This window comes from Phalacrocorax aristotelis, chromosome 3, assembly GCF_949628215.1.
Source record: "Phalacrocorax aristotelis chromosome 3, bGulAri2.1, whole genome shotgun sequence".
Lineage (NCBI taxonomy): Eukaryota > Metazoa > Chordata > Aves > Suliformes > Phalacrocoracidae > Phalacrocorax > Phalacrocorax aristotelis.
In genome coordinates, this window is record NC_134278.1 from 39,037,378 (window position 1) to 39,063,255 (window position 25,878).

A 25,878-nucleotide genomic window follows, 5' to 3' on the forward strand; every position below is an offset into this window, starting at 1 on the left:
CAATTTGAAGTTTAAGCCAAGCTTAGCAAAACTAGAAAGCCTCTAAATGGCTTAGAATGAAAGATCAGATCAGAAAGTCACAGGCAAGGCTCACACATGAAGACAGCATTCTGTTTCAGATGCCAGTAACAAAACATCACTCATAATAAAATTTGCATGTTTTCAAAACACTGGCACACTAGATATACTGACTTCCTCTGGCTTGCTGCCCCTTAGCAGAATGTATGTTCTCCTATAAATAGGTTTAGATGAAGATATAAAACCTGGATTAAGAGCTACAGGCACAATAACCATACTTTGGATTCCAGAGTCATGCAGCAAGATCCAAACCCAAGTCCCCATTTGAAAAGGTTAGGTTTTAAAACTCCAGGGTAGCTATAGAACTGATGCAATGATATATTAAAGCTTGCATCTACATTTGACCTCTACATAATGAGAAACAGCAGCCTTCAGAGCCAGGAAACAGGCCAGCTGGCTTCCCCCTTTCATAGAAGTCCGATATTCTCTGAAACAAGAAGTGAAAGAAAGAGTCCTTTTAAAAAACAGTTTGAACTCCCACTTCAGTGCATTTATGTGGGCTCTTCAATTATGTGCAAAAATGTATGCTCCAGCTAGTGCAGTCCTGCACTGTGGCAAGATAACCAATCACTGCCTTATTTTGAGGACCTTGCTCTAAACTTGTAAACTTGCATACATTTTTAAGAATGTGGGCGACAAGTCAGCATGTTTTATTCATGCTTTGAGCAGTCATGTCTTCCTCTCACTCCTATGGAAGACCATTTTAGAACATGCTGTAAGCTATCAGAGAGACTTAAGAGATAGAACAAAACTACACCAGAGGCACTAGGAGCCTGCCAGGCTCTGCAGGCTAACCGCTGACCATCTGCTATGGAAGAACCTGCTGCCATTGTGTCATCCACACTTGTGCCAAGCCAAGAGTCAGTCTGAACTGATCGACTACGCTGTCACCAGTCAAGCCACAGTCTTGTCCAACCTCTTTATGACAGCAAAGTGTAAGATGCTTTCTTGAAAAGACATGTTCTTTGGTCCCTTAAACATATGGTAAACAATCTTAGCTCAAGCGGACACCAAACTCTCCAGTCTACCCTTGCCAGTGTTTCACACCTCAGCCATAACCTAGTCTCCTAAATACCTAGAAACAACTAGCAAAGAACATGCCTTTCTTTTTCTTTACTTCTCCGAGAAAGTAAAGCTACCTTACCAAAGCACACAGCTCAACTGTTTTGTTAGTGCTTCGTGGCCTAACTACAACACAGGAGATCCTGCCAACTTGCTTTCTACCTGTGGTAATTTTGCATATTGACTTACAACCAAGAAAGGAGTTGATTGCCACAAGTCAGAACCAAGCTGTAGAGGCATCCTGTCAGCAACCTGCAGCTCTCAGTACATGAGAGGCAGGGTGTGCTTTCTTGGTGGCCTTCAAGCATGATCATGCCTACCTACTCGCGAAATCTCCTCAACAAGAAATATCATAGCACATGTGAGTTTTATTGACAGCTAGAAAAAACAGACTCTCGGAAAGGCAACTGACTGACACACTGCCTCAGCTCAAGTGGCCAGAGTACAGATCGCGTAAAAACACAACATTAGCATGACACCAGGATTTATCAGCATCCAATCCCTTTCACTAAACTAAGTTAAGATACAGATATAATCTAAAACAAAGCATGAGATCGCATTATCCTGGGCAGGAAGAGAAACAGAAGGGTATTTAGATTTGGCTCATCTGGAAGTCAGTGGTAATACGGTGCACTACCATTTCCTATACTGTGCCTACAATTAATCTGCACGCCCCAGACACCCAGTGGATGCACCATGTACCAGCATCCTAGAAAACACTGTTCTAGTATTCCATCTACATTCACAGTGACGTTTTGAGCTTGATGTCCAATACCATTTGTGGCACTAGTCCAGATTGCTGGTATATTCCCTTTCCTAGTAGACTGCAACTCTCAAATGCTTCAGCAGATGTGCTTCATAACCTAAAGAGAAATTTTTTTTTTTAATGAGCACAAGCGGCTTACTGGCTACCAGCTACAACTGTTGAATATACCTCTGAGCCCATCCTTGCAAAATGTTTTGTATTGATTTTCAGTGTTTTCAAGCAGCTCTGCAGAAGCAAACATGAGCAAAATAGCAAGATTGAAGTATTAAAAACAGTTTGAAGGGTCTAGTATACAGTTTGCAAGAATCTAGAAAAAGCAGACTTAACCATACTCTACAAAGTGACAACCTAGCCTCTGCCAAGTATTCTGATTGCCTTCTAGCAATTTCCAACGTCTGGTTTATTCCAGTCTTATTTAACCACCAGGCTCTCAGGCAAGCTAAATTTTGGCTAGTAGGAAAATCAATCAACCATGCTGAGTCTGATGGGGTGAGATACTCTAATATCAACTTACCAACAAAGCCTCACACTGCAATCTTGCTGGCACTGCTGACTTAGGAACAAAAGTACTGCTACAAACCCTGTGCTACAGATCACTGCCTGCAAGTCTACCAGGAAAACTTCTTCTATCATATCATTTAGTTTTAGTTCAGGATTCAGCCCCATGCTAGATGACCAGTTCTTTCAGCACACTAGACGTCCGACGCTGAGATTCAGATCCTGACTTCCTGGCTTGCTTTATTCCTTGCTTTTTAGTTTTCATGGTATTTGAAACCCTTCTCTCCAAGCCAGGCAGAATATTGCTCCTGATCTGCATGCCATGTGCTGACATTTGGAGATCAAGTTTCATCAGACACTCAATGGTAAGACTACTGTATTTCCCCTAGGCACACACCAGAACTCGTGCTTACCCACATCCTGATCTGTGCCTTGAAAAGAAGCTCCAAAAAGGAACAAGGCATGTTAACTTAAGGATACTGTTTGGTACCACTGACTCACCTTTAGACTATAGTAAGACTAAGGAAAGGGGTATAATGTCATGCCCCCACCCCCAGAAACACCAGATCCAGCTCCTTTGGCAATGCCATATGTCCACAACTGACTGAGGAAGGTCTTTTCTTCAGGAGCAGGGGGTATATTGGGTGCATGTGGCAAGGTTTTGGTAGCAGGAGATGCTGCAGCTGTGACCTCTGAGAATAGGGGTCTCTTCCACAGGCTGCAGGAAACATCTGGTCCAGCACCAAGGAGTACCTCCTGCACCACCTCTGACCTTGGTGTTCCTTCTGCCATTTCTCACTTTTTCCCTCCTCCTCCTCTGCCTGCCCAGTGTTTGCAGCCCTTAAACACATTTTCCTGGAGGTGCCACAAGCTTGGTGGATGAGCTCAGCTGTGTCCTGCAGTGGGTAAATTGTGGAGCTGGCTGTGTCTGGCATGGAGCAGGCCCTGGTCTCTTCCGACAGAGGCCATTCCTCCCATCAACACCTTGCCATGGGCACCCAGTACCAGGAGGGAAGGTAAGCAGGGTAGGAAGAGCTAAGTAGTCTCAAGATTCTTGAACATCGGAAGAAAAATACCAAGGCAGGTGTGCCTGTATTACCATTTCTTCAGAAGTGGAGACTAAGAGGGCAGGAAGTTCTCCTCTTTGGCTACTAATTTGCCCATCCAGCAAGAAGCAGGGAAGATGAATAGCATAAAAAAAACCTGCTGTATGCCCTTCAGAGTCATCCTGACTGCCACCTACTTTTAAGCATTTCAGAGGGTCCTTCATGGGGCAGAGACAGAGAAGCATGGACTGACCACACCAACAGAGCACTTCCCTGTAGACCTCACAGAATTCCTCACTAGTGGCACAGGCCCAGACACAGATGATGGTGGGTTTAAGGGCCAGGCTGGGAAATCATAGACACAGATCAAATCAAGTCACAAGAAATCAAACTGCAGATTTTTGTTTGTTTGTTTAAAAGATGTTAAATTGCTGCCACCCAGGATCTAAGGAATTAACACTAGGAGACTATTAGGAAACATATTCAACTACTAAACAGAAGCAATTAAACTATGGACTGGTCACTGTCATACTGATCAACTCATGAACAAAGAGGCCTCAAAGAAAGACCTGGCTACTCCCTTATCAACATCTACTAATGGAAGTCAGTACACCAGAAAGATCTGACTTTTCCCAGAATTTGTCATCCATGACCTTGACAAAGAACATTTAACTGAAGGATCTTGATAACTCTTGAAAACAGACTAAGAATACATGCCTTCAGCTGAGAAAAGGCCAAGGGGAGGGAGGGTAGGACTAGTCAATCTAGCTTTATCAAGTTACACTGTTTGCATGGAAGAGTTTAATATTACACTGTCTACCCACTGTTCTGTTTCCTCATCCTCCCTTTCCTTAGGCATTGTACCATAAGAAGACTTAAACAGAGAACCGTTCAGATGCACAAAATCAAAAGATCCTGACCATGTTTCAACCTTTGTATCGTAACATGATTTTGAACTTCTACCCAGCTTGAAACATATTTTGAAAAATGACTAGCTAGCTAAGTCTTAGAAGGGTAGCCTGTTCTTGGTACTACACATGCCTTTAAAAAAGGGGAGTCGGGGTTGGGGAGTGGGGAATTGAAAGGTATTGTCATTGAAATACTCAAGATCAACTAATCTGAAAAGCCTTATTAGCTCTCCTTACCCATGACAGACATTTCTACTCCTATTCAGAGATCTACACACCTCCAGATAAAGAGAGTCTTCAATACTGTTTTGGGAAAGGACGTGGGAGAAGCCCACAAAGACTGATGACGCGCGCACGCACAGGCGCGTGCACAGAATTGAGGAAAATTGCTTGGATTTTTTTCATTTCAGGTGTGAAGGAGATTCATTGGAGTGACAAGGAGTTCACAATTCAGGATATATCCAGCTGTGACAACAAAAACCAAGACACTGTATTACAGCTTGTTTAAAAGTTAGCATTGAAGACCAAGTCAGTTGTCACATAGAAACTGTGACAAATTACTGCAATACAAGATACAGTGAGACATACAAAAGTAGTTTCATTAGTAAAGCGTGAAGGATTAAGCCCAGTTTGTACAGGAACTCCATTCTCGGCAATTTTCTTGAAGGTGCTTCCATGGCCATAAAGACAAAGTGTCACCTGGACTGCAGAGCAATGCAGTACTCGTACGTCTGCGCTACTCCTGCTAGGAAAGGGCCCCAAGTGCCAACAGGCTTGGAACACTCCCCAAATCACTTCAACAGCAACCAACTTCTAAAATAGGCATCCAAGTTAACCTTAACAGTCACTGAAGCCTAGTGACTCAAGATAGCTCCACTAACCCCGACCTCTCCCAAAAAACAGAGGCAGACATCAGGAATCAGACAGAGGTTTCTACGACTAGCCTGCACAATCTAGCAACTTTACCTTTACTGAGCCTATCAAAAAAGTTTAACCCATTGCTTTTAGTCAACAGCCACTTCTGTTTCAACACTAGAGACCAGTGATTCAAACTTGTTAGGTCATGCCCCCAGTTTGCAAAAAGGCAGAACACTGCAGGAACAAAACTGTCTGTATAAGCAAAATACACCAGCCCTGCAGTTCATTTACCAGCATGAATTAAATGATAAATTTCCTTTTACAGCCTTTGTTTGCCAGCCACATACAAATATGTAAAATTAGACTTGGGATAGAAAGATGTTACTACAGATACACAGGTCATCTCCACAGCCACAGAAAATCAAGTCCTGATCGTCATCTGCTTTGTTTCCACACTTCATTAAAATCTCCCAGCTCTTTATTAGGCCTCCAGAAAGAGCCTTCTATCTTACGAGAATTATTTTGAAGAAGTAAGGAGGCATCACGTGGTCTTTTTAAACTACACACTGCAGAACTTCCTCCTGCTGCAAAGCAATTCACTCCACAAAAGTAGTTAAGGAAAATCCCAGACGTTTTGATCCTTTACAGAAACAGGAACTTGTTACGACCAACTACAGATACAACAACCTCACTGGTTTCCAATTCACTTCCCTAAATGAAAGCTTGACTTGTCTGTTTCTGAGCAAGATCCTTTACAAAAGGAGCTGAATTCAGATCTACCTATTCTTCCCTCATTTATCATGTGTTTTAACTCTTGAAAGTCAAGTTATTTCTCTTCTCCAAAAGCTTCTCCCTGTTGATACCATCAGTCACCCCCATTCAAGGCTGAACACTGGCTTTTACTTGCCCCACACAATTAAATCCTCAATGAAGTCTTCACATACCTTTCAGAACAATTCTGATAATGAAACTTCTATGCTGTGCACTAGGATCTCCCTCCCAGTTGAATTACCACAGCTCATAGATCTTTAACATAGTCCATGTACCTCATTCACCCACTCCGCAATGGCCCTTCTCACTGCAGCAAAATCAAGTGCCTAATCTTACTTCTCCATGGAAATGCTTTCCGCACGTGCTGTATCTAATTGTCATTTGTTTAACACAACATGGTTAGCTGAGGGAGATGAAGTCACCACAATGATATGGCTTCAAGAAGACAAGTTTGTCATGTCCAAAAGGGTCAGTGCCAACTGTAACGGCTTGCCCCACGCCATCAGATCATCCTAGATTTACATTCCTTTTCTCCCCACCGTCTGGCACTACTTCCGCAGTTGCTAGAAATTCACTAGTATGTGAGCTGGAATTCACGAAAACGGTAAGTCTTACTAACGAGTAAATGATAGCAACCTAATCATGCTTCAGTACTTCCTTACATGACAAGCCTGTGCAGCACCCAGAGTCCATGCCAAAGGACAGCCACTATGCAGCATCCATATTAAAGCCTGCATTTGTAAGCTACACAAGTACAGAAAAACCACACAAAGGTAAATACTTTGCAGCTCAGCTTTTGTTCACAGAAGACATTTATTCTGTTCTCTCCTCCCTTCCTCACACACATGCACTCATACCCAAATCATGCTTTTTATTCCTCAGAGCAAATTCCCTCTAAGTAGTACTCACTGAAAAAGACTAACCCAAACTAAAAAAAAAAAAAAAAAGACACCCCACACCTTGCCACCTATCATCTTTCCATAGCCCTCTGGAACTAACATCTTCTGTAAGAAAACATACAAGGATGGGCATCGTGTCCCATCCTCACAGGACTACTTAACTCATGGTAAATACTCGATCTCTCCGTTTAATTTACAAAGCCCTACTGCTAAGCAGGTCAGTGGAAGATAGGTTGTGTGACATGACACCTGGCCCCTAAGATGCTAAATAAAATTATGGAGTTCCCTAAAGACACAGAACCCCCACAGCAATACTAGAATTACAGCTCTTCATAAAGCATCGCTCCAGCCATCGCTCTCTGGTACCTTAAGTTTTAATCTAAATCCTTAGCACCCCAACTCAAAACCTATCTTAAGGCATTTGCAAGTTTTACTTGTCATTCTCTTCCCCATGTCTTCAAATGCTACTTATCCAACTTGAAATGCAGTCAGCCACGTGGCTCAGATCTACCTCCACCTAGCAGTACCTCCCGCATGCATGGGGGTATTGGTCTTTCAGAGGATGAACTTTTAATTTACTCTCCCATTACAATATATAAGGCCCATTCAAACAGATGTTCTCAACATATATGTCAGAGTTTAAGGAATGCCTAACAATTCAAAGTTCTGAGGAGATGCCTCAGGTCTAAGAGCCTGAGAATATTTTCTTCTTATAAAACATGAAATTGATTTTCATTTATAGTCCACAATTTTGAATGTGCATATCTCCCACTGACAAGATTCTGTCTTTAATGATACCAGTTAGTTACACTCTCAACTGTTATATACAGCTTGGAAAATAGGAAGAAAAATGATCAGGGATTTATCTTCCTAGGAAATAATAATTTCTCTTCCTCTGCTGTGCCTTACATGCAGGTGGGTATGAAATTGCATAGAATGCTACCAGCTTCAGCCTCTCCCATGCTCATTTTCTGAAGTAGTAATATTAGCACCAATATCCAAACACAGTCCCTTTCTAGACCTTAATACAGCACTGGTAAATTATTTCTACCTCACTATAATCCTCCCTATTCTAGATAGTGCTTACATATATTATAAATATATATATTTGTGTGTGTGTATATACATATAAATACACACACAGAAACACAGCATGCTTCTAAACACGAGCTAGGCTGTTCTTTTAAGCTAAAGCTTCAAGTAACAGATACAGTAGGACTGGCCTACAGATTAGGAACTGTCAACAGCCACCAAACAGCAACATAGAATACATCAATAACCAAGATGATTTTTTAAAATATACGAGCAAACAAGAGAGAATACATGGTATCAAGACAGCTGATCTATTTAAACAACGATTTAGTCTCAAGCCAGTCTTCAATCAATGCTGCTTACATCAGCATCTCTTGGACATAAGTACAAGAGTATTTAGATATACTGGAAGACCAACATGCTGTTTGTCACTTTATGGGTTAGCTATGAAGTCATCAGCACCGAAATCTGGAATTATTTTCCAGAAGTAATACTACCTCTTTTTTAAAAATACAGCATCATCAGAATTGTACTTACATGCACCTGCATCAGCATTACTTAGTAACAGCCAGCAGCCAAGAGACTGTTTTGTATAAAACCTGCTGATCTTTACTGGAAAACATTTATTACCATGCCCAGAAGAAATGGGGAAAACACTTAACTTCAGACATTAAAAACTGCTGTTGATCTACAGAGTTCAGTGCTGGACAGAATCACTACTGGTAAACAAGGCCAATGAACATAATGCAATTAGATTCTTTCACCATTCTACTCCTTGGTGTCTCCAAGCAGGGACTGACAGTTGAGTGGGTTGAAAAGAAATAAAATTGTCAAGACAAAACATCACTAGCTCATTGCATTTTTTAAGAAACAGTTTGACTTCAACCTTGTTTCATGCATTAACTAGCTAATGCCAGTCCACAATAGATCATACATCTATGAGACCAAACCACCAGCCATCTTCAATGAAACAAGATGCAAACCATCAAGCAGCTCGTGAAGCTGCTCTCTGATATTTGGGACCTCAGCAACAACCCTTAAACTTTCCAAAGGCTATCCCAATCTAGAGCGTAGCATTATCCAAGTGCCCTGCCATTTAAGCTCACCACCATCTAAATCTCTTCAGGAGTCTGCTGTGGAGATGGCCACACTCCTACCAGTGCTTGGCCAGCTCCTGGCATTTATGTCCTTGCCTAGCTTAATCCAAAGCAGGCAGTGACAAGCACGTGTCCGTTCTGCCCTGCGTCCAATTCCCTCCCCTCTTTCCAAGACCCTGCTCCTCAAGGCACGCTTCCCACTGCCTTCCTGGATAAAAGGCAAGAGGTCATGAGGAGAAAAAAGAAAAAAAAATGGCCGAAAGAGCAGTATTATGCAATAAGAGAAGAAATGCAATAATAACTCATCCTCTCCTGGAGATTTCTCATAACCCTTACGGCTTGCAAGCTGGATTACAGCAAGCGTGACAGCCAGGTGGCTCACAGGCCCACCGAAGAGCCCCGCAGGCAGCCTCCTCAGCCCCGGGTCTTCACTGGGGAAACAAAAAGGGATGCTCACAGTCCAGGTGCTTTTTCTTGGGCCCCATCACTTCATGCGTGGTGGCTTTGCAGACGGCTCTGGCTACGGCCGATCCCGTAACGCTGTACTGAGCAGCTGCGATGCGATCTGTCAGCGTCTGACCCGACATCTTCGCTGGCGTGCCTGCTGCTGCCTGCTCTGCAGAGGCGGAAAACACGGGAGGGGAAGGGGAGATTCCGGGTTTATCGCCGAGGGGAGGCGCGGGGTGGGGGGGCACGGCAGAGCCACACACGGACACACACAGAGCCACGCCACACGCACAATGGTACTTCAGGCAGCCCAGCCCCTCCCCAGGCGCAGCCCCCCCCCCCCCCCCCCCGTTGTGTAAGCTTTTGCCTCACTAGAAACCGCCTGGGGCAATAATAAAGGGTATTTCAGACGCTGCAGGGAGAGGATGAAGGGGAAATCATGACGGTAGCTGAAGGAAGCTGCACACAAATAATGCCTGAGCCCCCGGGAGGGGGTGGGGAAGGATCCCCCCCCACCTGCCCCGCCAGCGCACAGCTCCCCACCCCCACACCCCCCCCAAGGATCCGCCGCCGCGCCCCGGCCCCGCCGCAGCGCCCGCCCCGCCGCCTCCCCGGTGGCGGATTATAGCACCGTTGCGCCATGTTATGCCCTGCCGGTGCTTCCCGCCCCCACCAAATCCTGGCCCCGATGGAGACCCCCCACCAGGAAACGGGGCACCCGCCCAGCAGCACCCCGGGGTGGGGAAGAGAAGAGGATGGATGAAGCGAGCGCCAGCGGCCGACCTGTCAGTGCGTCCTTCCCTCCCGTCCTCCTGCCGCCGCCGCTCCGGGAGGGCACCGCCGCCTCCCGCCGCTAGCGCTCCCCGGCCCGGCCCGCCGCCCTGCCCGCTGGCGAGGCGCCCCACGGCCGCCCCCGGCTCTCCCTCCCACCCTCCCCCCGGCCCCTGTAGCCCCAGGTGCGGGGCGGGCAGCCCCCTCCCGCCGCCGGGGATGCGCTGGGCGTCCACGCCCGGCAGCCGCCGTTGCTATTTCCAGCCGGCGGCTTAATCCTCCCGCAGCCTAATCCCCGCGCTACTGCCGCAGCAGCGCCGCCCCCTACCCCGGTGCAGAGGGCGGGACGGAGCGGCGCTGCCGTCGCCGGTCGGTGGCCCAGCGCAGTCAGGCGGTGCGGTGCGGCCGGGCCTGGCCGCCCGGTACCGCGGGGCAGAGCTCCCCGCCCCGCCGTGCCTCTTAAAGGGGCCGCCGCGCCCCACGGCCCTGCCGCCCTCCCGCTAGGTGTGCGGCGAGGCGAGGCGCAGCCCAGCCCAGCCTAGCCTAGCCTAGCCTAGCCTAGCCTAGCCTAGCCCGGCCCAGGCTGCCACCCCCATCCCCATCCCCGCCTCGCCTCCCGCTTCCCGGAGGAAGCGGCCGGAGCTGCTGCTACGCGGGTGCACTGTGGGGGAGCCCTGGTGGGGGCTCCGCGGGGCGCGGAGGTTGCGGGGGAGCCGAAGCCACCGGTGCTTCCCCTGCCTGCAGTCTGGTCCTGTCCTTAACGCTTCTCATAACGTACGGAGGCATCCCAAAACTGCACGTACACTCGATCTCTCCAGAACCTTTTTATGATGTTGTTGCTATCAAAGATAGCCGAAATATGTCCCCAGAAGGGTTTTCTTTCTGTTATTTAATATATCCTAAAGGTCTCCGTTACAACGCAGTGCTAAGCTAGGGAGGATGTATTGCCGCAATTTTATGGTGTAATTGAAGGCTCGCAGAGTGATCGGTGGAGTATTGAGAAATGCGGTGTACATATATTACCATAAATCGGCTGAACTTAGTTCTGGAGTGAAGTGATTTAAGTGGGTGGGGTCTAAATGAAATGGTACTGGCAGCAATTACTTCGAGCTGCCGTTAGAACACATTTCAGAAGACGATGTAATTGCGTGTTATTAATTAGCTGAAGAAAACAGTATGTACAGTCAGTATTGAAGATTTGCGCACATGAAGTGATAATTGGGTTCTGTTGCATACAAAGACGTACGGGCCCATTTTCATTTATTATGCCAGGAGCAGAACACTGACGAGGGATTGTGGTCTGTGACAGTATGAAACAGCAGCTTTTTTACTACTACTTTTTTTTTTTTTTTTCACCTAACAGCCAAGAGATTTTAAAGTCCTAGGTAGCCTGAAAGCTTGGGAATCCTATTTAAACAATGCTCAAATTCCAAGTTACCGTTTCTATGGAAAATCTCTTCCAAAATAACTGTTAAAATGGTGCCTGCGTCCATTGCAAACATGTGTTCAAATTTTCAGTTTTCTGGCGTTGGTTAAATCTCCTTCATTTGTCCAGAGCAGATAGAGGCGTTTGGATTTCAAGATTCAAATGTTCTCTCAAATGCAGTGTTTGAATATGGAGAGGGATTTAATTTAAAAAAAAAAGTTTTATATTTATGTGTTTGTTACTGTCAAGAATAAGTGTTAGGGGTCTGCAAACTTTGAATGTTCTTGTAAGTGAGATTCTCATATTCTGGTAACAAGAACGCGTACAACCACAGTGTCCGTGCTTGTCAGACTTATTCAATAATGAGCGGCAAATGAATAAATGCCAGAGCTGCACAGAAAGACAATATAACACTGTGTTCCTTAGCATTACTGTGGTCTACTGTTCAAGTAAAGACAAATTTTAGTAATATTTAGAAATCATGTTTCATTTACCACAGAAATGTTAACTTCAGTTCCTGGAAACTCATCGTTACTGGGGTGATTGGGGGATCTAGGTGCATGTCTTAGCAGAAGCACACCCGCATTTACCCCTCTCTGCTTCTCGGTCGGTTATTGGGGTCATAGTGCCAATTGACTGCAGAGCAAAGAAACAGTTGGAATCTACAGATGCTTCATGTTCCATTACTGGCATTAAGAGTGACTCTCAACTCTTCTTGGTAATACTGACAGGAGTTTAGAATGACTTGACTTTCAAAAAGACAGGAGGCTTCTTTTTAACTGGTCTATTATAGAAAAGGAAAAAAATGCACAAACTGTTTCAGAGTTTGCTGATTTCACTGAACAGAAATTTAGAGTAGCTTTACTTGCCGCAAGGAAGATAGTTTTCAACTTTACAGTAGGCAAAGTACTTAATCAACAATGCAACTTTTTATTGATGTCTTCTGAACCAAGTTTGATGTGGAGATCTGGATGCTTTCTGAACTAGTCCATACTGTTATCAGCAGTTTCTGTCACTGATATTCTCGGCTGTGTCGCAAAAAACGATGATTGCTGATAGTCAGCTCATTTTATATCTTCATATTGTCAAAATATTTGAGCAAAAGATAAGCTAGACAATTTGTATTATTGTCTTAAAATTTATGTGTTGCAAACTGAATTTCAATGCAAAGAATAAAGAGATCCTCCAGTATTTTAGTTAATAAGCCAGTAGGGTGCTAAGTCCTGAGCTGGAGCATGCAAAAGGAATGCGTTGCAAGATTACAATCACAGAAGCATTTCTAAGATGTTAATTTGTCTCCCATTATATGCAAATTCAGCAACAAATAACCAGTGTCATTAATACAAACCACTATGAAAATTTGTCTTATTTACATCTGTATCATGTTTGGTCAGGGTTGCTTTACATGGGGCTCCCCTGTTTCTTCTTGAAGTCCGTAGATGGACTTCCATTGACTACTGCATACAGAGATTTTGTTGAGCAAAACCACGATCACTCGACCCTAAGAGGTTTGAGAGGTATTGAGACAAATCTCATTCTCAACAAGCATGTTGTCTGAATTTTTAGTGCATGAGGACCTTTCTGAAAAACCTAAGATGTTTTAAGAAGGTGAGACAAAAAGAAGACATCAGTACTCTTAAAATTCAGAGTAAGAGGATGTGATTTACTGAAAGTGTATTGCTTTTGGATTTAAAAACAACCACCACCACCACCCAAAAAAATCCCCAACAACCCCACAAAACAGGAGTTCAGATTTGTAATAAAAGCCACACAGGAAATAGGAACCATCTTGAACAAGGAGAGACCATGAAGGGAGCTGCCCAGGCCTAAACAGAGAGGGGCTTGGGGTTAACATTTGACAAGGTAGTTTTAGACTCAGTCATGAGAAGTCACGTTGTGGGCTGGCTCTGTGAATCCCAGGTTCACAGCTTGCCTGGTGCGATGCACTGGGAGGTCTAGATGAGGGCCATATAAGCAGCTAGAAAGTGTTCTTGCTGTTGAGAATAACCCAGAATTGTGGGGGGTTTCTTCACTGTTTGTAACCTTAAAGGAGAGAAGATAATGACAAGCTGAACAGCCATTTTGAGACAAATGCTCGAAGAATGCAGGCCTGTGTTAATCTCACCTTCAGGCACCCACGTGAAGGGAAGGAAGCATGTCTAGAGGCTGAGTCATCACACCTTGCACCAGAATTATGCACCACAGATGCCCGTGTCTCAGGTGATGTGAAGCATGTTGGACTCTTATTTTGTGCACTTATAAGTTAGGGCATTCTCACCCTATTTCCTTATGTTCTTGTTTCCCATTTCTTCTCCTTTTTCCCTGTTTTTCCTCTTGGGTCTTCCAGTTCTTCAGCCAGCTTTGATGTCCTTTCCTCTTGCCTTTACAGGCCAGGCAGATGTTCAGACCCCATCCTGTTTGTGCCCAAGCCAGCATCAGGCCCAGCGCTGTTGGTTTGCTTCTCCTTCTTGCTCTTAGGGCCAGTGGTACAAGTAGAGCTCCTGGAGAGGCTGGCTGTAACCATAGTGATAGCAGCAGTCCTGAACAGATCTGTTTAGTTCTGGAAAGGGGGAGAAAAGGACTTTTCAAAGGATGAGCATCCTCCCGACTTTGTATCAGGTTGATGGATCCAGGTAGGTAGCAGTATTCTCCCTCTACGGCACCTGCAGCAAAAGTTGCAAAACACCAGTAGATGCCCAAATTACAAAATACCCAGGAGTTTCCATGCTTCTGCTACTAAATAGAACCTCATCACTTGGTCTTGTGTGTCTTCTGTCGATGACAATTCATTCACCTTCTGTACTCACCCTCCTCAACGGCGGCTGTTCCAGCAGTTCCTTTAGTTACTGTGATATAAAGCAGCAATGAGAAATTAAAGCAGGCTGTCAAATCTCCAGTCAGAATTATGGGTTGAGAAGGATGTAGCCTCAATGTGCTCATACATCCCAAGTAGGCTATTCATTAAATTTTGGGGGACCACTTGAATTACTTTCCTTGTGTATGAATCTAAGAGAATAACAATATGCAGTGGTAAGGGTACAGGCTAGGAGGTGTGAGTAGACTCTACATCCCATAGGAAATGCCTTTTTTTGTGTGTTTGAAGAACTACAAAACTTAAAAAGATCATTCAGATAAGGGAGAGAATTAATATGAGGGAGAAAGTTCTGTGAAGAATAGCTAACAGGCTCTTTTACTGGTCTATAAACCATGTCAAACCAAGGTCATGTTCTGCAGAATATGAAGCGATTGGCGTACTGCAGAGCTGATGATTGCGGAAAGGTGGTAATTGGCACATGTTGTGCTGTTCTGTACAGAGCAGCCAGCTATGTTCCTTCCCCTTATCCAGCACACCGGTTCCCACAAGGACAACCTTAAAATCTGTATAACCTTAGAGACCTCTGTTGTCTGATGCGTAAATGGACCCGGTCATCCACATCACAAGGATAACTTTTGCTGCTGGAGTAGCTTTTGGCTTGGGCCTGGCAATAACACCAGGCTTAATAGACCAGAAATGGGACAGATGGACACACGCATCAGAAATGGGACAGAAGTCCTGTAATCATGAAAGTCAGTACCCGTGAAACTCCTCACTATTTGGTATTGATTTTGGCCATTGATTTTAGTCTTGGTAGAGCCTCCAAAGCAAAAGTCTGGAGTTATGAAGTGTATTGCACTTCCACTTAAAGTTGGGGGGATGTTACCTTTTCTTTTATACTGAGCACTAATCTTATTCTACAGATTTATTTAAACAAGTCTGTGTACTGAAAGCTACCTAACTTGCTGCTTCTATACGTAATGTGTATTCTAATATAATCAATGTAGAAATAGCAGCTTTATATTGATATTGGATAGATGTGAGAATTAATTTAAGAAATTCCACAGGTCAGCTTAAATACAAATATTTAATATTCCATTGAAGTTGCTGATAGTTGGAAGGCGAACATCTGTCAAATAATTTAGGTGAAGTCATGCTAGGCTTCACAGGCATTAGCATGAAACAAATTTGCAGGACTGTACAGAAACAGATAATTTAATGCTAATTGACTTTTAAAATTTATTACTCATTGACTAATTGACAGTCCTGTCTTTGAACACAAAGTAACTCTGAAGGCATTGATCACAGCTGCATCATCTCCTCAAAGAAGGAAGGATGCTCCCTGAAACAAGGTCCAAATTTCATTTCTCCATGTGACATAGAAGATGTGATCCATGGAACAGACCACTGACTTTTAACCTACCTTGGCTTTGTGGTCATTAAATTTTTCTGTTCAAGCAAACCCGACCTTTTTTTTTGTAAAAGTGCATTATTTTGTTATTCATACTGACAAAGTGCCAGCATTTTGCTGTCAGTGGTGAATTGCTGTTGTATTAATAATTGCAATAATTGTACAATTGTGGTAATTGTATTTTAATACAATAGTGGTTGAATCCTGGCTATGGCCATTGTGTACAGAACCAGGGATGCTTCACTGACTGTCACTTGTCCACCTTCTGTCTGCTCTGCCATTTCAACCATTACTCTGTAGTAGCTTACATTGAGGGGAAGAAGCACAAGTGGCGCAAACTATGGCTGAGAAGCAGCTAGCAATGATTTACAAAGGAGAAAGCGTCTATATATTCTTCCAAAAAGAAAAGGCTGTCAACAGAAGGCAATTTTGTTTCTTTGCTGTGCTAAATGAGTAAAGCATAGCTGCTGTCCTGAAGACTAAGCCTGGTCTCTCACCTACTTGTCTGGCTCTTGGAAGCAAATCTAGGTGGCAAATTGCCCATTTCTGCAAAAGGGGGCTGCTGTTAAGCAGTAACTTTAATGTGCTGAATAGTTTTTGGTAAATTACATGCATTTACAGCATGTTTTTATTTCACATGTTGTCCGGTATCTGCAGGAACTGGTGGACAGAGATTGTTAGGCAAAAACTATTAAGACAGTGGGCCTTCAGTCAAGGACAGGAAGGACAACCTATCTCCTGTTCAAGAGCTCTGCCAGGTGATGTGAACTGGTTTTTTGAGCTTTTCATCATCCTTGGAGCAGGTTTTAACCAAGTAAGAACTTGATGTATTGAAGAAAGAAGTTGAACTACACAGAAGATGTTGCTGGTGTTCAGCATAATGCATTTTCCTCACAGTCAGTGGAAATGTGGTACCACCCAAACTTTGGGACAGAGCTTTCAACCACATACCATGTGCCCCATCTACTGCTGCTTTAGGCTCAGAAATACACAGCTGTACAGTAAAGTGACAGCAAAGTATTGTCAAAGTTTCCTAAGAAATTTCTGAAGTCACAATTTCAGTGGCAGATTTGCTCAGCAGAGGTTCAATAGATGTCAGATACATGTCAAGTAAAAGTAAAATTTTCAACCCAGAGGATAGAATACATTTTAAGCAAAAAAAGATAAGCACGTATTTAATAGGGGAAGGAGATTATGATTTGTGATATTTTATGACCAAATATGACCTCTGTTCACTTGAAAAGAAGCTGGATTAGGCAATTAGATACATGAATGTATGCTAAAACTTATATATGCAGATATGTATATTATAGTGATTTTTTTCCTATGTTTTTAGCAATACTTAATCCCTAATCTTTTAATAGTTCTGGTATTTTCAGTGCACATTATAATTTTGCTAAGACCTCTGAGCACAAAGCTGATTCTGCTAATGTAAGACCAAATTCTTCAGCTCTGCTTTTCAAGTAGGTAGCGTGACTGGTGTGGCTTGGTATGTTCTCACTTCCTACTCTTCCAACCTTGAGGCTGCTCTTTAACCAAATCTGTCCACCCGCAGGAGGACATTTTTGATTGTACTGGCCTCCAGTGGCAACCTACGGGCCATTTCAGTGGTGGGATGTAGTCAGTCAACTCCTTCTTGACTTCATGCATTATACATTTGATTGGTCTTGCACAATGTTGACTGTGTCACAACCATGTAAAGGACTAAGCACTTCTGATTTTGGATTGCTTGGTAAACTGGGATCATTAGCAACATTTTAATACAGTCAAGTGCATATATCTAGAAGCAAATCCTATAAGATTACTTTCTGGAAAGCTTTTACTCTGAGAAAGGATTAGGGGTCATAGCAGGCAAGCAACATATTTGAACTTCCAGTGTGATGCTGTGTGGAAAGACCTGGTCAGACTTAGGACTTTATAATCAGATACCACCATCAGGACCAGTGTGCGATTTTCATTTCTATGTATGGCATGGATGACACTGGCACTACAAGACTGCTTAAGTTCTGATTTTCATGTCCTCTTGAAAGAATTTTGAGAAAATGGACTAGGGTGTTAGGAGGCTCTTTCTGTCTTCTTGATAGAGAGGTCCATGTATCCCCTCATGATAGACCTATGAGGACCATGGCTGTAGGCATTTTCCCATAAAGGGGAAGAATTGTTCTACTCTCCAAATTAGCTAAAACATTTAATAAAAGAAGAAGCAGAAGAGGACAAATAATTTTCTTTGTCAGGAGCATCTGTAAGAGGTAGGATTTTATTTCTGGCATTTTTTTTTCTGCCCAGCTGTAGATGTTGCTACTATTTTAGGAGAGAGAGAGATGCATCCTTTTGCACAGGATGGTTGGCTCAAGCTGCCTCCAAGCCAAAAGAGACATTTTCTACTGGCTCTCACAGGGACAGGGCTGTACTACAGGCTGTTTGCAATCTCCAGTCCTGGCACAGAGAACTGTAATGAACAGTGACAAATGTAAGTTCCTCTGCCCATTCCTTAGTTCACTGTGCACTGTGATAATGACCACTTACTTGGAAAAAAACCCGTATATTCCAGCAGAGGAGTAAAACTGGCCACTCCTGTGTTTGCACGCACACCATGCAGGCATAGGCATTGCCCAGTGCAACCCTGATGCTTGCTGCTGCTCTTCCTTCAGCAGTTCTATCCAGTGCACGTAATGGGGCCATGTTTGCTTGCCTGTGGAGCGTTCCCCGTTTCTTTTCTTGTATCTTCTGGCTGTGGGATGATTTTCTGATTTCATCAAAGCTGCTTATACTGGAATAGAAATCCAGAAAAGCAACCCTCAGCTTCTTGAAAATCCGGACTATAAAAAACAGAGTCATGGATTTGGCACTGAGTAGACAGATGAGTTCATTTATTCTTAAGACCATGGTAGGAATGTTTCCTTGTAGGCTATCACAAGAAAGCATAATTTCCACAGCAGGTGCAGGACCTGACTTTAGTTAGTAAACTAAAATATGACTTTAAAAATATGCATCAAAGTTAATTTTGCTTTGAGTTTTGTCCAGTCGGGTAAGAACAATGTTAACTGCTTAAAATATACAAAAATATACCAAATACAAAAAAAGGTGTTTGAACATCGTCTTTAACTAAGTCAAACTGCATTTACCCTGCTGCTGTAGAATACTCACTCTGAGATACTCACAGGAAAACAATTACCTGTTAATTACTTTGTTTTCAGAAAAAAAGCCAAACGTTTCCTGATGCCACCTTGAGTTCAGCGTATGATAAGAATAAGCCCAACATTACTGAGATTTTTCAATCTTTGTTTAGCTATCTGGCGAGACAGCCTGTTTTCTAGAAGCGCTGAGTGCTGCTGCTCGCCTTGGAAGTGGTGGTTCTATGAGTATCTTGCAGCTCTGGAAAGTGTTGTTGTTTTTTTAAGATTTAAAGATTGACAGGAGCAAGTTATTGACCCTGCTCCAGATTAGAAATGACATATGTGGGAGCTAATATTGTGCTAAATTTGGGGTGAAGTAGGAAATTCAGGGCTAGAACTAGAAAATGCGATGCTGTTAATCATGCACACTTACATATGTAGCATGCGTGGTTTCATCAAGAAATGCTGCTTCCGATGGGCAGAATGGTGAAAATGATCTCTAGGGGGAACTGTGATAAGGGAAGTAGCTTGATAATCAGATTCTCCCAGAGTGAGGCCAGAAGAAGAAAGCATACTAGAGCCTGCAAGAGCAGGAGGCTAAAGATGATTACAAATTCTTATGCCTGAAAGAGAGGAACAGCCTCTAGAAGCAAACATGGATCAAGACCAAGATGTGGACAAGGATTGCCTATCTGATCATATTTACTGGCCTATATATTCTTATCCCTGGGTGTAAAATTAAGTGTCTATATGGAAGACTTCAGTCTAAACTAACAACTGATCCAGATCTAGCATGGGTCTCATTTCCATGTGTTGCTAATAGAAAAATTATGGCCGTTACTGAATAGCATTGATTGTTGACATTTTTGCTTCACAATGTACTTTGCTTTAGCCTTCATTTCTATGGCGTCTTCCATTCAAAGAACTCCAAGTACTTCACAAATGCTAATTTAACCTCTGACTTCACTGTGTGGAAGGTAATTATTGTTACCCCCAGGGACTGCCTTTTTTTTATGTTGAGGAAGTGCTTACCATGTTGCTGGCACTGCTAAAGACCTTCTGTAATAAGCTGTTCGCGGTGCTAGAGACCTGAGGAGCAAAACCAATAAAGGGCTATCTCTGTTCGATGTGAAACAATTCTACTAGTAAATCTCTAAGCAGTAGGTTTAAAAATGGGCAAGAAAATGCAGCTCAGTTTAAAAAATAATTAAAAAAGACACAGCAAGGTTGTCATATAGAAAATACATATGCCGTGCTATACTCCATTTATATTTTGGTGTACAAACAATATGAATAAGCACATGGATGCATATCTGTGGCTTTCAGCTGTGTAAATGGCAGTTAGTAAGTCTTATGGCTGTACTTAACAGTGGAGAATATGGAAGTTTATCCTTTTGCATCTTTTTTGCATTTACAGTGTCAGACTTGGCAGATTGGGGCAGAACGCTCAGTATTTGTGGGTGTTTCTTCCTGATGAGTTTGAGTGGGACTATGGTAGAGGGAGGCTAACGCACTGCATAATGCTAACGTATTTATATTTATATCTTTTCAATAATTAGTTATATGCATTTATGTCTCTTTAGTAAGCATTCATAGGAATAAACAGCCCTTTCTGTATGTCTGAATTAGACATTGCTTCTTACTTACACTGAATTTCGCTGTAGTCATAAAGCTATTTGATAACTACTCATGAAAAAGACAGAAGGTGCATACCATTCCTTTAAACCTGGATATATGCATTTTACGTACATTAATAATAGTATCATCGTTAAATAAATTAATTTTTCAATCAGGATGAACTGTTCTGTCTCTCTCAAGATTGACATTGGAGGGTTCACTGAATCCATTATGAAAGTTTGATATCCAGAATGCTTGATAGTTGTTCTGATCTCCAGTAATGACTTTGGGATAGATGTAATGAAGTGGAATAACTCATTTAGACTGCATCTTGTCAACATCATTATTAATTTAAAACACCCATTTTTTCAGTTTAAAAGTAGCTGTTGACAATCTACCTTGGCAAACAAAGAACTGAGCGAAATAGTGGGGCTGGATTTCCAGTCTGCTGCTGCCTTTTCATGCCACTCCTGCCCCAAAAAGGATCTGGAAACCTACCAGGATTATCCCACAAGTATTTCTATTGGCATAAAAACAATGTACATGTGGCACGTTGTCTCTTTCCAGCACTTGGGTAGGAAAGATGGCTGATCTCAACCATGAATGACAATAATGGGGACACAGCAGCCCTTCATCATGGTTTTTCTAACCTCTATCAGGCACCAAAGAGAATTTTAGTGGTCACTGCAATGCATCAAATAGACCATAGCTCAGCCATATTGATGAATCTAGGCCCAAAATTATGTGGTAAGCCTTTACTTAAAATGCCAGAGCAGACTGTAGAGTTAATTCAAACTGTTAGAGATTACCATCGTGTTTAGACTGTTTGGATGATATGAAACAACACAGGAATGCCCTTGTGTGCTCCAGTTTTCAGTGTGTTGGTTCTTCACTGCACTCAGACATCCTTGAAATGTTACTGAACTGCCTTAGAAATTCTGAAGGAAGAAGTTTGTTCCTGTATCACTGGCTCACAAACTGGGAAAAACAGAACCAGAATTCTTCAAGATTACTTTTCTCTTGTGCGCTGGCAGCAAAAGATCATGAGGTAACACCTCTTTACCCAAATAAATCAGATGCAGGCAGCCTTGCCTGTGCACCCCTCACACACTTACAATTCGCTGCACTATTACCTTGAAGGGTAAGTGTCTGATTGCTTTGTTTTACAATTCAGCCACACTCTGGCCCAGTATTCCTGTAGAAAGGTTTCATATAGATGATTTATGAGAGCATGGAATGTAAGAGGAGGGTATATAAAAGTACAGAATATAAAATGTTAAAATTTGGCAGATTTGCTGTGTGTGTTTGATGAAGACTTAAAGGAAGAACCTGGGTCTTACAGGCTTCATTCACAATCAGTGGTCTGAATTACAATAAGTGTAAGACCTTGCACAAAGGCTCTGTAAGAAGGATGTGATTCCTCTGAGACAGCGTGGGGTTAAGGGAGACAGAAGTCTTCATGAAGATCAAGCATATGCTCTTTACAATGCAAAATCCCCCACAAGCACAGGAATCCGAAGAACCCGCATACAGTAAAGTTTTTTTATTACAGCTTTGTCAATCGCATCAGAAATTTCTCTATTCACAGACCTGGAAGTCAGGTTTGATTATAAACTTGGCTGTCAACCCTGACACACAAAGCTATAAACAAAAAAAAATTCTCTCCGAACCTCACTGAGCCATCTTTAAGTTTTGCACGGAAGTTTGCTGATTTTGAACAGTTGGGTGGGGTGGATTCTTCATGATTGCTAAGCACTGTGAGTCCGAAAACTTGATTCTGGCTCATGTTCAATCCACAGCAATAAGAAACTTTTCCTGGTATTTTAGGGGAAAATTATATAGCTGAGATATCGGTTCAAGTGCATATGCATCTTCAGATTGTGGGTTTTTTTAAGCAAGGATAACTAAGCATTTCTTTTCGATGTAACTTACATAGCAAATAAAGAATTAGATAATATTTCTGAGTGGCTTTGAATATATTCCAGCTTGGGTCATTGTATTTCCATTCTCCCAAAAAGACAATACTAAATTACAAAAACTCACAGTAAAGAAAATAAGATAGAGTGTTCTTAAAACAGTAATAATAACCGCAGTGAACCTGCTTCCAGCACCCACTCAAGGAACATGTAAGAAGTCAGCTACTTAACATTTAATGAACTAAAAAAGATGAGTTGAGTCATACCCAGCTTGAAATGAGCTGAGGATACTTTGGGGATAGTTTTTTGAGAAGAGGTTACCTAAACAAGGAATACTTGCATGTTGCTTTTTACAGTACCTAATATGTGAGTGTTATCTTGAAAAGAGTAAGCAATGTGAAATTATTATAGAAAAATAATCCCTGGGGGAAAAAAACCAAACCAAACCAAAACATGGTTAAAAATGAGAAGAAGCTAGACACCTGTAATGGGGGAAACATGAGATCATTGCAAAAACTTTACTCTCCAGTTCTCACTCAGAAGGGTGATGGCCTTGTCTTTGGCTGTTTCTACATTCTATAACCTCTTCAAAGGTATGTGTGGTTTTAGTTCTCATTTACACTCCTGTCATCATTACAACAGAGTACGTTGTGCTGGCAATACCAAAAGTTTGAAGAGATGGAGATCTAGCTCTAGGAATGTGATTCATTTATTGAAATTTGGGCATCTGTCTGAGCTATTTATCTGCTTTCTAGCCAAGAAGTGGCAATTCCGAGGTGCAATCCATCTTACAATAAAATAGGTGTCTTCATAAAGACCAGATAAATCCCGTGTATTTCTCTCCCTTGACAATAAAGGAAAGCCAGGTAATGAGCTCACACACAAATACCCATGGTGTGGGCATCTGAAGTGACCTCAGATGAATCTTATTCCCAGCTTCACCAATTTAATTTTAACTCTGTGGCCTTTACTTCCCTGCTAACGCTATTGTTATCCCTGAATGAATGATGCAAAGCAGAGATGATGGGGTAGGATACTTGACGAGTATTAGCTCTAGAAAGCATGTGATATTCTGGAACCTTTCCAGCGTCTTTGTATGCTTCCACCAGGGATTTCAAGAATGTCACCAATTCCTTATACCTGGCAATTTCAGAGGCTGCTGAAGTGCAGGATGAACACCTGGTCTTCAGCAATAATAAAGGCTCCAGGCTGTAGCAAAGACCACAAAACCTGAGACCTGCTGAGCTGCTGAAAATACTTCAGATCATCCTTCTTTTCAGTCCTCTTTGAAAAGGAAAAGATATTTTTGGGGGGGGCGAACTTAGAGCCCTCCACAAATCCTGAGTAAATGGGCTTTAATATTCTTCCTTGAAACTGAGTGGGAGAGGTGGGGAAAGAGAAGGGAAGGGAAAATCCCTCTGTTTTGCACACACAGATGGAGGAAGAACAGGACATCTGCTCCTGCAGCGGGCTGCAGTAGCGGCTGCTTCCCTGGAAGAGACCATCAGGAGGGTTTCTGACCTATTTGTGCCATGTCCTTTTATCTCCTGCTACTTACAGGACCCAGTAATACTAGAGCAGAGAAAGTTACTGTGATTTATTCAGCTGTCTACATAGCTGTTTCAGCGACTCCCCTCTCCCACTGCTTAGGCACCCCACAGGCTAATCCCCACCCTGTCCATATGGCTGTGTAGGATGGGTAAAAGGGTTTTACCTTAATATTATCATCCCATTTCCTCAGCAAGTCGACTTCAATATGACAGATTTTACTAGAAATACAATACTAAAAGGTCTTCATCCAGTGTAAATCAGAGTTATTTTATTAGGAGAAGAAACTGTCTGCAAAATTCAGAAAAGATGCTCTGTACTGTTGTATTCTGTACTGTGACACTTAGACTCAGTGGCAGCTCTGGTGCCTTTTAGCTAGTGGGAGTGTCAGAAGAAAATTTAGTGAGAGACTGTGCGCATGTGCACAACTGTGCAAACAAGCGCACATAAAGCAATGGAGATTTTTATCACGATCACACAAAACAAGAAGGCACCACAACGCATGGGAAGTATATGAATGTGTGCCCGCACATTAGCCCTCAGTGCTTTTTCTAAGCTCATATAAACTTGGGGAAAAATCTCTCCCTGAAGGCAAACAGAATTTACTTTGCTTATATGTAAGCACCAGGGAAGCAACTAGTAGGAAAGATGCACGTCACTGTGTATATCTACTGAAAAGTCCCTCAGTGTGGAAGGTGACTGCTGACTATGGTACTACGAAGGCAATAAGTTATTATTTCATGTGAATATAAGTTTTGGAATTTAAATCTAAGAGAATATCCTCAATACTTAGATTTCATATTTAGATTTCCTTTCCCCAATTTTTGAGCTTGCATAGATGTGGCAGGCATAGATCATCACAACATACACTGCTCCAACACGCTTGCAAGAAATAGCTAATGTATAATCTGTCAAACCTGAAAATAGTCTTCATTTCATTTAATGTTTCTCTCTATGATTCAGTACCTTCTGTGACTTCATGATGCATTTGATTGCTGACTAATATACATATAGTTCTTGTGTGTAGTTCCTTTAGTTTAAAAAAGCAATGCTTTCACTTCTGGGAAGTAAACTTTGATAAATATTATTCTCCATAATATAAAACTTTGACAAATACTATTTCACCTTCTGACAATTTTTTTTTTTTCTGTACTGATGAAAGACCAGTAAGGTTCATATTTCATTCCAGATTACGGTGTCATGTTTCTGTAATAAAACAAACTTGTATTTTATCAGTAGCTAGCCAGCATCCTTGCTACAGGTTTTGAAGTCACAGTTAGACATAATACTAATTCTACTATCAAAAATCAATCATGGAACAATTCACCACTGTGAACTCTGGATTCAGCCCAATCTGTGCACACGTGGGAGATGCTAATCCTTTTATTTCCCCTCCCCTTTTTTGAAAAATTAAAAATCTGTAAGAGCAAGGAACAAAGTTAAATATGACATTGATTTTATATGCTTGCTTTCTGTCTCATCTATGATGGCAATGCTCAGAGCATGCCAAGCAATGCTTGTTTAACATGATTTACATAGTTATTCTTCCTGATTTTTCCTCTAAAATCCAACTCATTCTCTCGTTGGTAGGACCAAATACCAAAAATTTACATCAATGCAGTTGTTAAGATAAGGGTATACAGATTTAAAGAGTTATTAAAAGAAACTATAATTTAATTCAGCGGGCTAACAGTCAGTAAAGGCTAAGTCCTATTTGCCTTACTTATGCGAGTTATTACATTGCAATGAGATTAGTCACCTAACGTAAGTAGGAGTTGGTTCTGTAACAAATCTGC

The 25,878-nt window shown here is 42.4% G+C and overlaps 1 protein-coding gene across 10 annotated transcripts in view; it reads right to left on the reverse strand.

Moving 5' to 3' along the window:
• Window positions 1-10,701, reverse strand: part of SNAP91 (synaptosome associated protein 91) — a 71,857-nt gene extending 61,156 nt beyond the window's left edge. For 9 of the 10 annotated variants that reach the window (XM_075087198.1, XM_075087197.1, XM_075087195.1 and 6 more), the window contains exons 1-2: window positions 10,246-10,331; window positions 9,473-9,631 (exon numbers count right to left, since the gene is read on the reverse strand). In XM_075087198.1, the coding sequence (XP_074943299.1) occupies window positions 9,473-9,602 (130 nt within the window). In that variant the 5' untranslated portion in view covers window positions 9,603-9,631; window positions 10,246-10,331. Of the gene's footprint in view, window positions 1-9,472; window positions 9,632-10,245; window positions 10,332-10,561 lie in introns of those variants that run through there. The other variant, XM_075087192.1, reaches the window with a different exon arrangement.
• Between the last annotated feature and the right edge of the window lie 15,177 nt (window positions 10,702-25,878).